The 15120-nt window shown below is 41.7% G+C and overlaps 1 protein-coding gene and 2 non-coding genes across 3 annotated transcripts; 2 read left to right on the forward strand and 1 right to left on the reverse strand.

Annotated features, from left to right (window-relative positions):
• The first annotated feature begins 305 nt into the window (after positions 1–305).
• On the forward strand, positions 306–377 carry TRNAK-UUU (transfer RNA lysine (anticodon UUU)). The gene has a single exon. It is a non-coding gene; the product is annotated as a tRNA-Lys (tRNA).
• A 6272-nt stretch (positions 378–6649) lies between these two features.
• On the forward strand, positions 6650–6721 carry TRNAK-UUU (transfer RNA lysine (anticodon UUU)). Its single transcript has one exon. It is a non-coding gene; the product is annotated as a tRNA-Lys (tRNA).
• A 6664-nt stretch (positions 6722–13385) lies between these two features.
• LOC112390645 (DNA polymerase epsilon subunit 4-like) lies at positions 13386–13715 on the reverse strand. Its single transcript, XM_024731673.1, has one exon. The coding sequence runs from the start codon at positions 13713–13715 to the stop codon at positions 13386–13388; it is 330 nt and encodes a 109-aa protein (XP_024587441.1).
• Positions 13716–15120: the final 1405 nt, after the last annotated feature.

Here is a 15120-nt window from a genome sequence, read left to right on the forward strand (position 1 = left end):
GTGCTTATAATGAGGGGCCATGGATCTGAAGAGCTGAGAGCCAAAGGTCTACTGTATACACCTCCTGAAGCTGGGATTGGCCAAGAGCGAGAATGGTGGAGCTTGTGGTATATAAACTTGTGGAGATGAGGCACTTCGATAAGCTTTGAGTTGATTTAATTATTTTATTTAAAAGAGAGGAAACTCAGGCCAGAAGAGGAATTGGTTAATGTCACCCAACTACTTATATGTTAATACTGGACCAGACCCAGTTTTCTTAATGGTAAAGGTCAAACCCATCCATATGAAACTACTTGAAAGGGAATTCCCTGGTGGTCCAGTGGTTAGGACTCAGCGCTTTTACTGTGGTGACCCAGGTTCAATCCCTGGTTGGGGAACTAAGATGTCATAAGCAGCCTGGTGCAGTCTTTAAAAAAAAAAAAAAAAGGAGAAAGAAACTACTTGAAAATAAAATTCACATTGTATAACTGAAGTGTTGAGAAAAACATTATCCTAAAGATCTGTCATAACAATTTAATATTATACAATTAAGTCTACTATTTTCTAATGTTAAGATGTTGAAAGCCAGATTCCACTAATGTAGAGTTGATTATAGAATTGATTATATCAAATCAATTGTATTTGGGATAACAGCTAACTCAACATCAGCAGAGGAAGCATTTATTTAATGAACTTGTGATTTGAAATTATTCCTACTCATTTCTATTTATTCTTCTGATAAAATAAATAGAACCTGGGCAAAATTTTGAATAGCCCAACATGCAATTCACAAGGCTGACTTTAGCCAATCTACACTAGGACTGGTTAGTCCAGTCCAAAACAGTGGGTCAAAATGAAGGCCCAAGCACTATCATACTTCTCCATCTTGCCCAGAAGGGCCAGTCACCAAAAGCTACTGGTTCTTCCTTCCCGGCTCAACTTTGTTCAAACCTAGCTTTGAAGTTGCCATAAGCTTTCCTTTGCTGCCACCTACTGGATGTAGTGAGTATAGTTAAATAAAGCTTTTGTCGTCCTACGTATTGTATTTTAATGTGAAATAGGGAATTCAGGTATTGGCCACTCAATTTGGACTCAAACATCCAAACACTGGACATTTAAAGTTGTTTCCTCTAATGACTAGAGCAACTTTAATGTCAAGCAAAGCAAATAAACCTATGAATCTCCGTTTTCAAAGCCCCTCTTCTGTCCTTATAAAGTTCAATCATATGATTCCCTTCTTAAAAATCAGTGGCCTACAAGAGGGTAAATACACTTGTATTACGCATGTCTTGATGTGAAACAGAACGTACCCCACTCACTGCAAAGAATGAGGCACTGACGGACTGGGAGCCATGAATTAGGATAATAACTTTTAGGAAAAGTTGCTTTGGAAATGGGCCCTTATCCCAGGAAATAGGGGACACTTGGTAGCTTGGAATTTCAGTTGGATAAAAAGGAGAGATGGGGCTTCCCTGCTGGCACAGTGGTTGAGAGTCCGCCTGCCGATGCAGGGGACACTGGTTCGTGCCCGGTCCGGGAAGATCCCACATGCCGCGGAGCGGCTGGGCCCGTGAGTCATGGCCGCTGAGCCTGCGTGTCCAGGAGCTTGTGCTCCGCGACGGGAGAGGCCACAACAGTGACAGGCCCAAGTACCGCAAAAAAAAAAAAAAGGAGAGATGAATGCAAAGAGATAGGTGGTGATGAAAATTAAAACCATAGCACTTGCTATTCTAGCACACCCCAAAGCACTTCACGAGTATTCTCATGTGCTTTCACAACAACCCTACAAGGCAGATACTGAACCACTTTACAGATGAGGAAATCGAGGCTCAGCAGGGGTTAAGTTGGCCAAGGCACCCATCTGGTAAGAGGCAGATATGATGGCACAACCCTCAGGTCTCAACCACAGCTGTGCTGCCTGCACTGGCCCCAGGAGACCACAAACAGTGGAATTGTCAAGAGCCAGAGCCAAAGCAGCACCTTGGATCAACGTAATTGGTTTTAGTTCAATAAATCACAGCCAAGAGGAGCCTAGGGAGACAGGACAACGACATATCATGTGGTATCCTAGATGGGATTCCGGAACAGAAAAAGGACATTAGGTGAAAACTAAAGAAATAAAGTCTGGACTTAAGTTAACAATAACGTATCATTGTTAGTTCATTCATTGTGACAAATGTACTACCATATTAAGGTAAGATTAAAAAAATAAAAAAGCCTGTTTTTTAGAGAATGATGAACACTGTGGAATGCATCTGATTCCTAAGAGTGAAGAGATGCATTACTATAAAATTTGATTTTGAATCAGGTTAAGGATATTAACATGACCAGGGAAAGGAAACCATCAGGTAACTTAAATTGTCCAAATCCAGGTATTTTGTACTAGGAGGGAACATTATCCATACTATTTCATCTGCTGAGACTTCTCTACTTCTCTTTCTCTTTTGTTCATAAATATTCACACACACACACACACTCCACTCCTATAACAGTTTATGTTACATTAATAAAAATGCTCAAGGCATGGCCACGATGTGCTGAGCTCTACGTGCCTTATCTTAGCTCCAACCTCCTAATCCTGGGAGAGGTCCAGTAATGCTCATTCTACAGGATTATACCAGACAACCCAACCACACAGGCAATCCACAGCACCCCACTCCTTGCCGCTACACCAAGCCAGGTCAAGAATGAAAAGGATGAACAACTTAACACTATAATACAAATGAATTAATAAGATCACATCATTCAAGGGACACAGAAAGTAACTCCCAAATGTCAAGCCATTATTGAACATGTCAGGATGTGCAGGAAACTGAACAGGTTCCAAGTAACTTGGGCTTTAGGAGAACATAAAGATGATCATTCAAAGTTCTAAAGTAGCCTTGTAATGAAGCCCATTTCATCTTAGAAGACTCAGTTGCACGGACTTCAGTTCTAAACTGAAGAAACTTGGGAGGTAAGCTAAACTAACCAGCAGCAGCTCAGACAGAGTTCATTCCGTAATTCATTCATTACAGTCCTAGACAAAAACTTAAGCTTTTTTACTATAAAAGTAATATAGCAATTTTAGAAAGCTTGGAAAATGAGGATATAAAGTTAAAATCACTCATAATCTCAACATCCAGAGGCAGGAGCAGACCCACGTTTTTTAAGGATCTGTAAATTTCACAAGGACACAAAAGCCAGGATGCTGGAAGGAGCCATTAAAGTGTGAGGCCCTAAAGCTTAAACTTCATTCACCTTAAGGTAGGTCCACCTCTGCCCAGCAATGATCATTAATATCGTGGGCTCCTAGAGCCAGTCTGCTTGAGTTTGAATGTCAGCAACATTCCTCACTAGCTGAGTAAGATTGGGCAAGTTGCTTAAGCTTCGCTGTGACTAAGTTTAATTTAGAATATAGTAAACATCTAGCAATTATGGTCCTGTCTTTTCTAAACACATATGCATACACAGTTTACAAAACTATCTCACTAGTTTCATGCATAAACATTTTTTCATGATCATGGGTCTTTAAGACAGACCATATTATACTGAATAGATGTGTAACCTAAATATACCTCAATTGGACATTCTGGGTATTAGTTAAAAAGGGGGGAAACCTAGCATCAGGTGGCTTTATCTACTGAAAGCACAACAAGTCACCTTCATTACATTCTCTAACACCATATACAAAAATAAACTCAAAATGGATTAAAGACCTCAATGCAAGACTGGATACTATAAAACTCCTGGAGGAAAACATAGGCATAACACTCTTCAACATAAATCGCAGCACTTTTTTTTATCTGTCTCCTAAAGCGAAGGAAATAAAAGCAAAAATAAACAAATGGAACCTAATTAAACTTAAATGCTTTAGCACAGCAAAGAAAAACATCCACAAAACAAAAAGACAACCTACTGAATGGGAGAAAACATTTGCAAACGATATGACCAATAAGGGATTAATATCCAACATATATAAACAGCTCATATAAGTCGACATCAAAAAACAAAAACTCGATTAGGAAGCAGGCAGAAGGGGGCTTCTCCTGGACTTCCCCTGGGCTTCCCCTGTGGCGCAGTGGTTGAGAGTCTGCCTGCCGATGCAGGGGACACAGGTACGTGCCCCGGTCTGGGAAGATCCCACATGCCACGGAGCGGCTGGGCCCGTGAGCCATGGCCGCTGAGCCTGCGCGTCTGGAGCCTGTGCTCCGCAACGGGAGAGGCCACAACAGTGAGAGGCCCGCATATAGCAACAAAAAGAACACAAATAACAAATGTTGGCAAGGATGTGGAGAAAAGGGAACCTTCGTACACCGCTGGTGGGAACGTAAATTGGTGTAGCCACTATGGAGGTTTCTCAAAAAACTAAAATTAGAACTACCATATGACCCAACAATTCCACTCCTGGGTATATATACAGGGAAAAAAAACCAACAACAACACTAATTCAAAAAGATACATGCACCCCAATGTTCACAGCAGCATTATTTACAATTGCCTAAGTATGGAAGCAACCTAGGTGTCCAGCAGATGAATGGATAAAGAAGATGTGGTACATATATATATTTATACAATGGAATATTACTCAGCCATTAAAAAATGAAATTCTGCCATCTGCAACAACATGGATGAACCTAGAGTGTATTATGCTAAGTGAAATAAGTCAGACAGAGAAAGACAAATACTGTATGATATCACTTATATGCGGAATCTAAAAAAGTACAACAAACTAGTGACTGTAACAAAAAAGCAGCAGACTCACAGATATAAACAAACTAGTGGTTACCACTGGGGAGAGGGAAGCGGGGGACAACATGGGGTAGGGGCTTAAGTGGTACAAACTATTAGGTATAAAATAAGCTAAAAGGCTATGTTGTAGGAACTTCCCTGGTGGCACAGTGGTTAAGAATCAGCCTGCCAACGCAGGGGACATGGGTTCCAGCCCTGGTCCAGGAAGATCCCACATGCCGTGGAGCAACTAAGCCCATGCGCCACAACTACTGAGCCCACGTGCCACAACTACTGAAGCCCATGCACCTAGAGCCAATGCTCTGCAACAAGAGAAGCCACTGCAGTGAGAAGCCCACGCACTGCAACAGAGTAGCCCCTGCTCGCCACAGCTAGAGAAAGCCCACACACAGCAATGAAGACCCAACACAGCCAAAAATAAATAAACAAAGGATATGTTGTACAACAAGGGGAATGTAGGCAATATTTTATAACTATAAATGGAATATAACCTTTAAAAATTATGAATCGCTATATTGTACACCTGTACTTACATAATATTGTACAGCAAACTATACTTCAATTAAAAAAACCAAAATTACCTTCATTGCCAAAGATTAGTAACATTCTAAAGAATAAGCCAACTGGACATGATCTTTGATAAATCCAAGATGTCAGTTAATAGGGTTTATTGGAGAAACAAGAACCTCTTGAGTTGCACAACTCCAGGGGGGTGCTGCCCTCACATAGAATACAAAGTTGACGTTACCCCATGGGGTTACACATGGCTGAGGTCTCAGGGAGAGCAGTAGGGAAGATGCTGATACTAGAGGGAAACTTCTAGAAGCCAGGCCCTTCCCAGACATCTTCACTTTTTTTTTTTTTTTTTGGGGGTACTCGGGCCTCTCACTGTTGGGGCCAAACTCCCTTTAGTGTTTGATTGAGTGCCCAGGAGAAGGTGTTTACACACCAGGACCTGGGAGGCTTGGGGGCCACTCTGGAATTCTACCTGCGACAAGTTACTTAGGAAAGCTTCTCCAGTACAGCTAAGTGATCCTTAGGGCGGGTGGTACCAAGCCCTAATGGATGTTTTGGAAATTCGTGGGCAAATATTTTGTTGTGGTAACGGGGATATGTTCCACCGGCATTTCGTATTCAGGGCCAGGTCGTAAAAAGACAGCCTCACACAGTGAGGAATTGTGCTGTATGTTACACAGCTTTCAAAGGTCCCTCGAGGCATTCGTGTCGATGAAAAATCTGTGTATAATTGTCTGAAACTCTATTTTGTTTGCATGCTGTTTGCACTGAAGTTTACATAAATACAATAGTGGATAAGTCAGGGGAAGAATGTAGTTACTTTGTTTGGGACTTTACCGAGATTTTCACCATTTGGGGAAAATTGCATGACCGATAACAAGGCCGCTCGTGGAATCTGAACTGTCAACGCACCACCCCCTGCTCCATCTGCAGCTGTCCCTGTCTTCGTGATTCTAAGTACAAGCCTCACCTCACTTTATGTCTTCTCATGTGACGATACCTGAGCACTTACCCATTGAAACATATTTTCTTTAAATTGATTTCTTAAGATTATGTATATAGGCAGGTTATATTAGCTATGAACTCTTTCAGGATTGTAAAGGGGGCATCTCAACCTAGTGCTTATAATGAGGGGCCATGGATCTGAAGAGCTGAGAGCCAAAGGTCTACTGTATACACCTCCTGAAGCTGGGATTGGCCAAGAGCGAGAATGGTGGAGCTTGTGGTATATAAACTTGTGGAGATGAGGCACTTCGATAAGCTTTGAGTTGATTTAATTATTTTATTTAAAAGAGAGGAAACTCAGGCCAGAAGAGGAATTGGTTAATGTCACCCAACTACTTATATGTTAATACTGGACCAGACCCAGTTTTCTTAATGGTAAAGGTCAAACCCATCCATATGAAACTACTTGAAAGGGAATTCCCTGGTGGTCCAGTGGTTAGGACTCAGCGCTTTTACTGTGGTGACCCAGGTTCAATCCCTGGTTGGGGAACTAAGATGTCATAAGCAGCCTGGTGCAGTCTTTAAAAAAAAAAAAAAAAGGAGAAAGAAACTACTTGAAAATAAAATTCACATTGTATAACTGAAGTGTTGAGAAAAACATTATCCTAAAGATCTGTCATAACAATTTAATATTATACAATTAAGTCTACTATTTTCTAATGTTAAGATGTTGAAAGCCAGATTCCACTAATGTAGAGTTGATTATAGAATTGATTATATCAAATCAATTGTATTTGGGATAACAGCTAACTCAACATCAGCAGAGGAAGCATTTATTTAATGAACTTGTGATTTGAAATTATTCCTACTCATTTCTATTTATTCTTCTGATAAAATAAATAGAACCTGGGCAAAATTTTGAATAGCCCAACATGCAATTCACAAGGCTGACTTTAGCCAATCTACACTAGGACTGGTTAGTCCAGTCCAAAACAGTGGGTCAAAATGAAGGCCCAAGCACTATCATACTTCTCCATCTTGCCCAGAAGGGCCAGTCACCAAAAGCTACTGGTTCTTCCTTCCCGGCTCAACTTTGTTCAAACCTAGCTTTGAAGTTGCCATAAGCTTTCCTTTGCTGCCACCTACTGGATGTAGTGAGTATAGTTAAATAAAGCTTTTGTCGTCCTACGTATTGTATTTTAATGTGAAATAGGGAATTCAGGTATTGGCCACTCAATTTGGACTCAAACATCCAAACACTGGACATTTAAAGTTGTTTCCTCTAATGACTAGAGCAACTTTAATGTCAAGCAAAGCAAATAAACCTATGAATCTCCGTTTTCAAAGCCCCTCTTCTGTCCTTATAAAGTTCAATCATATGATTCCCTTCTTAAAAATCAGTGGCCTACAAGAGGGTAAATACACTTGTATTACGCATGTCTTGATGTGAAACAGAACGTACCCCACTCACTGCAAAGAATGAGGCACTGACGGACTGGGAGCCATGAATTAGGATAATAACTTTTAGGAAAAGTTGCTTTGGAAATGGGCCCTTATCCCAGGAAATAGGGGACACTTGGTAGCTTGGAATTTCAGTTGGATAAAAAGGAGAGATGGGGCTTCCCTGCTGGCACAGTGGTTGAGAGTCCGCCTGCCGATGCAGGGGACACTGGTTCGTGCCCGGTCCGGGAAGATCCCACATGCCGCGGAGCGGCTGGGCCCGTGAGTCATGGCCGCTGAGCCTGCGTGTCCAGGAGCTTGTGCTCCGCGACGGGAGAGGCCACAACAGTGACAGGCCCAAGTACCCCAAAAAAAAAAAAAAGGAGAGATGAATGCAAAGAGATAGGTGGTGATGAAAATTAAAACCATAGCACTTGCTATTCTAGCACACCCCAAAGCACTTCACGAGTATTCTCATGTGCTTTCACAACAACCCTACAAGGCAGATACTGAACCACTTTACAGATGAGGAAATCGAGGCTCAGCAGGGGTTAAGTTGGCCAAGGCACCCATCTGGTAAGAGGCAGATATGATGGCACAACCCTCAGGTCTCAACCACAGCTGTGCTGCCTGCACTGGCCCCAGGAGACCACAAACAGTGGAATTGTCAAGAGCCAGAGCCAAAGCAGCACCTTGGATCAACGTAATTGGTTTTAGTTCAATAAATCACAGCCAAGAGGAGCCTAGGGAGACAGGACAACGACATATCATGTGGTATCCTAGATGGGATTCCGGAACAGAAAAAGGACATTAGGTGAAAACTAAAGAAATAAAGTCTGGACTTAAGTTAACAATAACGTATCATTGTTAGTTCATTCATTGTGACAAATGTACTACCATATTAAGGTAAGATTAAAAAAATAAAAAAGCCTGTTTTTTAGAGAATGATGAACACTGTGGAATGCATCTGATTCCTAAGAGTGAAGAGATGCATTACTATAAAATTTGATTTTGAATCAGGTTAAGGATATTAACATGACCAGGGAAAGGAAACCATCAGGTAACTTAAATTGTCCAAATCCAGGTATTTTGTACTAGGAGGGAACATTATCCATACTATTTCATCTGCTGAGACTTCTCTACTTCTCTTTCTCTTTTGTTCATAAATATTCACACACACACACACACTCCACTCCTATAACAGTTTATGTTACATTAATAAAAATGCTCAAGGCATGGCCACGATGTGCTGAGCTCTACGTGCCTTATCTTAGCTCCAACCTCCTAATCCTGGGAGAGGTCCAGTAATGCTCATTCTACAGGATTATACCAGACAACCCAACCACACAGGCAATCCACAGCACCCCACTCCTTGCCGCTACACCAAGCCAGGTCAAGAATGAAAAGGATGAACAACTTAACACTATAATACAAATGAATTAATAAGATCACATCATTCAAGGGACACAGAAAGTAACTCCCAAATGTCAAGCCATTATTGAACATGTCAGGATGTGCAGGAAACTGAACAGGTTCCAAGTAACTTGGGCTTTAGGAGAACATAAAGATGATCATTCAAAGTTCTAAAGTAGCCTTGTAATGAAGCCCATTTCATCTTAGAAGACTCAGTTGCACGGACTTCAGTTCTAAACTGAAGAAACTTGGGAGGTAAGCTAAACTAACCAGCAGCAGCTCAGACAGAGTTCATTCCGTAATTCATTCATTACAGTCCTAGACAAAAACTTAAGCTTTTTTACTATAAAAGTAATATAGCAATTTTAGAAAGCTTGGAAAATGAGGATATAAAGTTAAAATCACTCATAATCTCAACATCCAGAGGCAGGAGCAGACCCACGTTTTTTAAGGATCTGTAAATTTCACAAGGACACAAAAGCCAGGATGCTGGAAGGAGCCATTAAAGTGTGAGGCCCTAAAGCTTAAACTTCATTCACCTTAAGGTAGGTCCACCTCTGCCCAGCAATGATCATTAATATCGTGGGCTCCTAGAGCCAGTCTGCTTGAGTTTGAATGTCAGCAACATTCCTCACTAGCTGAGTAAGATTGGGCAAGTTGCTTAAGCTTCGCTGTGACTAAGTTTAATTTAGAATATAGTAAACATCTAGCAATTATGGTCCTGTCTTTTCTAAACACATATGCATACACAGTTTACAAAACTATCTCACTAGTTTCATGCATAAACATTTTTTCATGATCATGGGTCTTTAAGACAGACCATATTATACTGAATAGATGTGTAACCTAAATATACCTCAATTGGACATTCTGGGTATTAGTTAAAAAGGGGGGAAACCTAGCATCAGGTGGCTTTATCTACTGAAAGCACAACAAGTCACCTTCATTACATTCTCTAACACCATATACAAAAATAAACTCAAAATGGATTAAAGACCTCAATGCAAGACTGGATACTATAAAACTCCTGGAGGAAAACATAGGCATAACACTCTTCAACATAAATCGCAGCACTTTTTTTTATCTGTCTCCTAAAGCGAAGGAAATAAAAGCAAAAATAAACAAATGGAACCTAATTAAACTTAAATGCTTTAGCACAGCAAAGAAAAACATCCACAAAACAAAAAGACAACCTACTGAATGGGAGAAAACATTTGCAAACGATATGACCAATAAGGGATTAATATCCAACATATATAAACAGCTCATATAAGTCGACATCAAAAAACAAAAACTCGATTAGGAAGCAGGCAGAAGGGGGCTTCTCCTGGACTTCCCCTGGGCTTCCCCTGTGGCGCAGTGGTTGAGAGTCTGCCTGCCGATGCAGGGGACACAGGTACGTGCCCCGGTCTGGGAAGATCCCACATGCCACGGAGCGGCTGGGCCCGTGAGCCATGGCCGCTGAGCCTGCGCGTCTGGAGCCTGTGCTCCGCAACGGGAGAGGCCACAACAGTGAGAGGCCCGCATATAGCAACAAAAAGAACACAAATAACAAATGTTGGCAAGGATGTGGAGAAAAGGGAACCTTCGTACACCGCTGGTGGGAACGTAAATTGGTGTAGCCACTATGGAGGTTTCTCAAAAAACTAAAATTAGAACTACCATATGACCCAACAATTCCACTCCTGGGTATATATACAGGGAAAAAAAACCAACAACAACACTAATTCAAAAAGATACATGCACCCCAATGTTCACAGCAGCATTATTTACAATTGCCTAAGTATGGAAGCAACCTAGGTGTCCAGCAGATGAATGGATAAAGAAGATGTGGTACATATATATATTTATACAATGGAATATTACTCAGCCATTAAAAAATGAAATTCTGCCATCTGCAACAACATGGATGAACCTAGAGTGTATTATGCTAAGTGAAATAAGTCAGACAGAGAAAGACAAATACTGTATGATATCACTTATATGCGGAATCTAAAAAAGTACAACAAACTAGTGACTGTAACAAAAAAGCAGCAGACTCACAGATATAAACAAACTAGTGGTTACCACTGGGGAGAGGGAAGCGGGGGACAACATGGGGTAGGGGCTTAAGTGGTACAAACTATTAGGTATAAAATAAGCTAAAAGGCTATGTTGTAGGAACTTCCCTGGTGGCACAGTGGTTAAGAATCAGCCTGCCAACGCAGGGGACATGGGTTCCAGCCCTGGTCCAGGAAGATCCCACATGCCGTGGAGCAACTAAGCCCATGCGCCACAACTACTGAGCCTGTGCTCTAAAGCCTGTGAACCACAACTACTGAGCCCACGTGCCACAACTACTGAAGCCCATGCACCTAGAGCCAATGCTCTGCAACAAGAGAAGCCACTGCAGTGAGAAGCCCACGCACTGCAACAGAGTAGCCCCTGCTCGCCACAGCTAGAGAAAGCCCACACACAGCAATGAAGACCCAACACAGCCAAAAATAAATAAACAAAGGATATGTTGTACAACAAGGGGAATGTAGGCAATATTTTATAACTATAAATGGAATATAACCTTTAAAAATTATGAATCGCTATATTGTACACCTGTACTTACATAATATTGTACAGCAAACTATACTTCAATTAAAAAAACCAAAATTACCTTCATTGCCAAAGATTAGTAACATTCTAAAGAATAAGCCAACTGGACATGATCTTTGATAAATCCAAGATGTCAGTTAATAGGGTTTATTGGAGAAACAAGAACCTCTTGAGTTGCACAACTCCAGGGGGGTGCTGCCCTCACATAGAATACAAAGTTGACGTTACCCCATGGGGTTACACATGGCTGAGGTCTCAGGGAGAGCAGTAGGGAAGATGCTGATACTAGAGGGAAACTTCTAGAAGCCAGGCCCTTCCCAGACATCTTCACTTTTTTTTTTTTTTTTTGGCGGTACTCGGGCCTCTCACTGTTGTGGCCTCTCCCATTGCCTCCTGACGCACAGGCTCAGCGGCCATGGCTCACGGGCCCAGCCGCTCCGCGGCGTGCAAGATCTTCCCGGACTGGGGCATGAACCCGCATCCCCTGCATCGGAAGGCGGACTCTCAACCACTGCGCCACCAGGGAAGCCCTGTGTTGTCCATTTTAACGTGAAACAATGAAGACGTGGGAGAGGGTAATTTCTTTGCCCGAAGTTACTGAGAGGCAGAGTGCAGGTCAAAGACATTTGATAAGCCCTGAAGTCTATAATATTGACTCCCAACCGAGGACAGCTACCTCTATTTCCCTAGTAATTAGCAGTGAGAATTTGGGCATGTAAACTAACTTGTGTTTCCTCAGTAAAACAAATTTCTCTGCACCTCCAGGGTTGCAATCTCCCACATACAACAGCCATTACATGACCCTCCATGGTGTGACATGCTAAGGTGTGTTAGTTTGTGAGCATTTTAATAATGCTTCTCATGCATAAAGTCTTACAGCTACATTTAGTGGTGTAATTGGACTCCTGAGACCAAAAGCAGTATTTCCACCAGCTCTTATTAGCAGGAAGGAGGCTTTTCTGTTTTTCCCCTAAGTCAATCTCCAAGGTGACTGCATGAAAGTCACACTCCAAATTAGAACTGAAAATGCATCCCTCTGGCTTCAACTCCAAGCAATTAGAATCACCTGAGTCACCATGTATTTAATTTTCTACATTAGAAGGAATAGTAGTGATCACTTTCCCCCTAGGAACCAAAATATCCTTCACTTCAAAGTTGGAATCAGAAGTATTATCACCATAGAATAATCAAGAGTTGAAAACTTTAAGGCAGCTGAAACCCAAGCTACCTGGGCTCCTGGCAACAGACAGGATAAAGCTCTTCTGTGAGGATCACACTAAGAGCAGGAGGTCTGGGGATTTCTTCCCCACAGGGCTTAATGCCTATAACTAGAGAGTAACTGTTATATTCAAGTATCAATTGTTGAGAACAAATGTCATTTAACATTTAATGCAAGCCTGTAAGTTACATATTAGTGTATCCTAATCTATAAAATAGTTAAGGTTTAACAAATGGCAAAGACATTTTTTTTTGAGGTTGATCAGAAACTTTTATTTGGTCCTTATCATTTATTAAGCAACCTACAAAATCATTTTCTCTATCTCTACCGCAAGCAGCAGCAGCTGCATCCAGGCCAGAAATGGAAGACACAAGTAGTGGAAGACCTTACAGAGAAAAGCTAACAGGTGAGATCTCTGCCTATCCAGGCTTAGGCGAAGGCAGAACAGGAAAAGTGTAAGTTCAGTATTCCAAAGACTCTTCTTCAAAGCTGAGGCCTGCAGAGGGCTTAGCTGAAGGATGCAGGTACAGGCTCACAAAACTGCCCAGCTCAGCAATCAATCCAAAGTACCTTCCAGAAAAGCAAATTCATCCACAGCTTCTATTGCATTACCCACATCTCTCCTCTGAAGGGTTTTCCTCTTCCCTTGTTGAGCACAACAGTAGGCATCTTTTGCTATGGTTTCCACAAACAGTTCCACGGTTCGTGCCAAAATGAAGCTGGCTTCCTGTCCCGCGAGCATCACGTTGGGGTCCGCCTTCACCAAGGCCTTCACTTGCACCAGAGGCAGCCTTAAGAGATGAGCCGCAGGCGCACTCGTCAGGGATTGGGGCTGTGGAGCTGCTGCATCCCCACCGTTGCCCTCCTCCTCCCAGGAAAGCCCCATTTCCAGCCACCATCCAGGCCCCACTGACACTGATTTTTAAAAAACAAATTTCTGGAAAGTAAACTATCGCTTAAAAAAAAAAAAAAGCAAAACCCACATTGATTGGAGTATGTCATAGGGACACAGGAGACAACTGAAATAGCTCTCAATGGCCAAAGCTAAAACAATCTGAACAAAATGTAGTACTAGATTATAACCCAGAGTATAAAATAGCCATGAGTTCATACTGATATAAACGAATAGGGGATAAGAGACATATATCCCTTGCAAAAGATTTCCAAATAATTTATATACTCTACCTTCAAGAAGGTAGAGCTTAATTCAACCTACTCCTATAGGGTCAGCTGTGCATAGACTTCTTTCCAGTATACAAGAGGGCTGTAGGGTGGGGAAAGTAGCTTTACTCAGAGAAACCCGACAAACGCCATCCAGCCAGGTGATCAAGGTTAACATTAACCGTACGGAATGTTGACACTATGTACCCTGATATGACGTGATGAGACCAGCACTTTACCTGTGGTTCTCCTCCCCCAAAACTCATAACACTTGTCTAATGAGAAAACATTAGGCAAATTCCAAAAGAGGGGCATCCTACAAAACACTTGATCAGTACTCCTTGAAACTGTCAAAATCATCTAAAGAAAAGCCTGAGAAACTGTCACAGCCAAGAAGAGCCTAAAGTGTATTCTGGATGGGATTCTGCAAAAGAAAAAAGACATTAGGTAATAACCAAGGTAATGTGAATAAGGTATGGACTTTAGTCAAAAGAACTGTCAATAATGGTTCATCAATTGTTACAAATGTATCATACTAATATAAGATGTAATGGGGGAGGGCTTCCCTGGTGGTGCAGTGGTTGAGAGTCCGCCCGCCAATGCAGGGGACACGGGTTCGTGCCCCGGTCCGGGAAGATCCCACGTGCTGCGGAGCGGCTGGGCCCGTGAGCCGTGGCCACTGAGCCTGTGCTCCGCAACGGGAGAGGCCACAGCGGTGAGAGGCCTGTGTACCGCAAAAAAAAAAAAAAGAAAAAAAAAAGATGTAATGGGGGAAACGAATGAAAGGTACATGGGAACTCTAGTATCTTCTCAATTTTTCTGTAAATCTAAAATCATTCTTATAGCATAAGGAATATGGTCACTAATACTGCGATAACTTTGTAAGGGGACAGATGGTTACTAGCCTTATCGTGGTGATCATTTCATGATGTACTTAAATGTCGAATCACTATGTTGTACATCTGAAATTAATATTATCAACTACATTTCAATAAAAATAATTATTCCAAAATATATTTAATTTTTTTTAAGTCTACAGGTACACACAGTAACATAAATGTATAGAAAAAAGTGTAGAAACTCACTAAACCGATAATATTTTTATGGTAATTTTCTTACCTGTACTTTAT

This window comes from Neophocaena asiaeorientalis, unplaced genomic scaffold (genome assembly GCF_003031525.2).
Source record: "Neophocaena asiaeorientalis asiaeorientalis breed wild unplaced genomic scaffold, Neophocaena_asiaeorientalis_V1.1 scaffold39, whole genome shotgun sequence".
NCBI classification, from domain to species: domain Eukaryota; kingdom Metazoa; phylum Chordata; class Mammalia; order Artiodactyla; family Phocoenidae; genus Neophocaena; species Neophocaena asiaeorientalis.

What these genes read in the sequence shown, in the direction of transcription:
- LOC112390645 (XM_024731673.1), bottom strand. Translation starts at nt 13,715, where the DNA reads ATGGGGCTTTCCTGGGAGGAGGAGGGCAACGGTGGGGATGCAGCAGCT.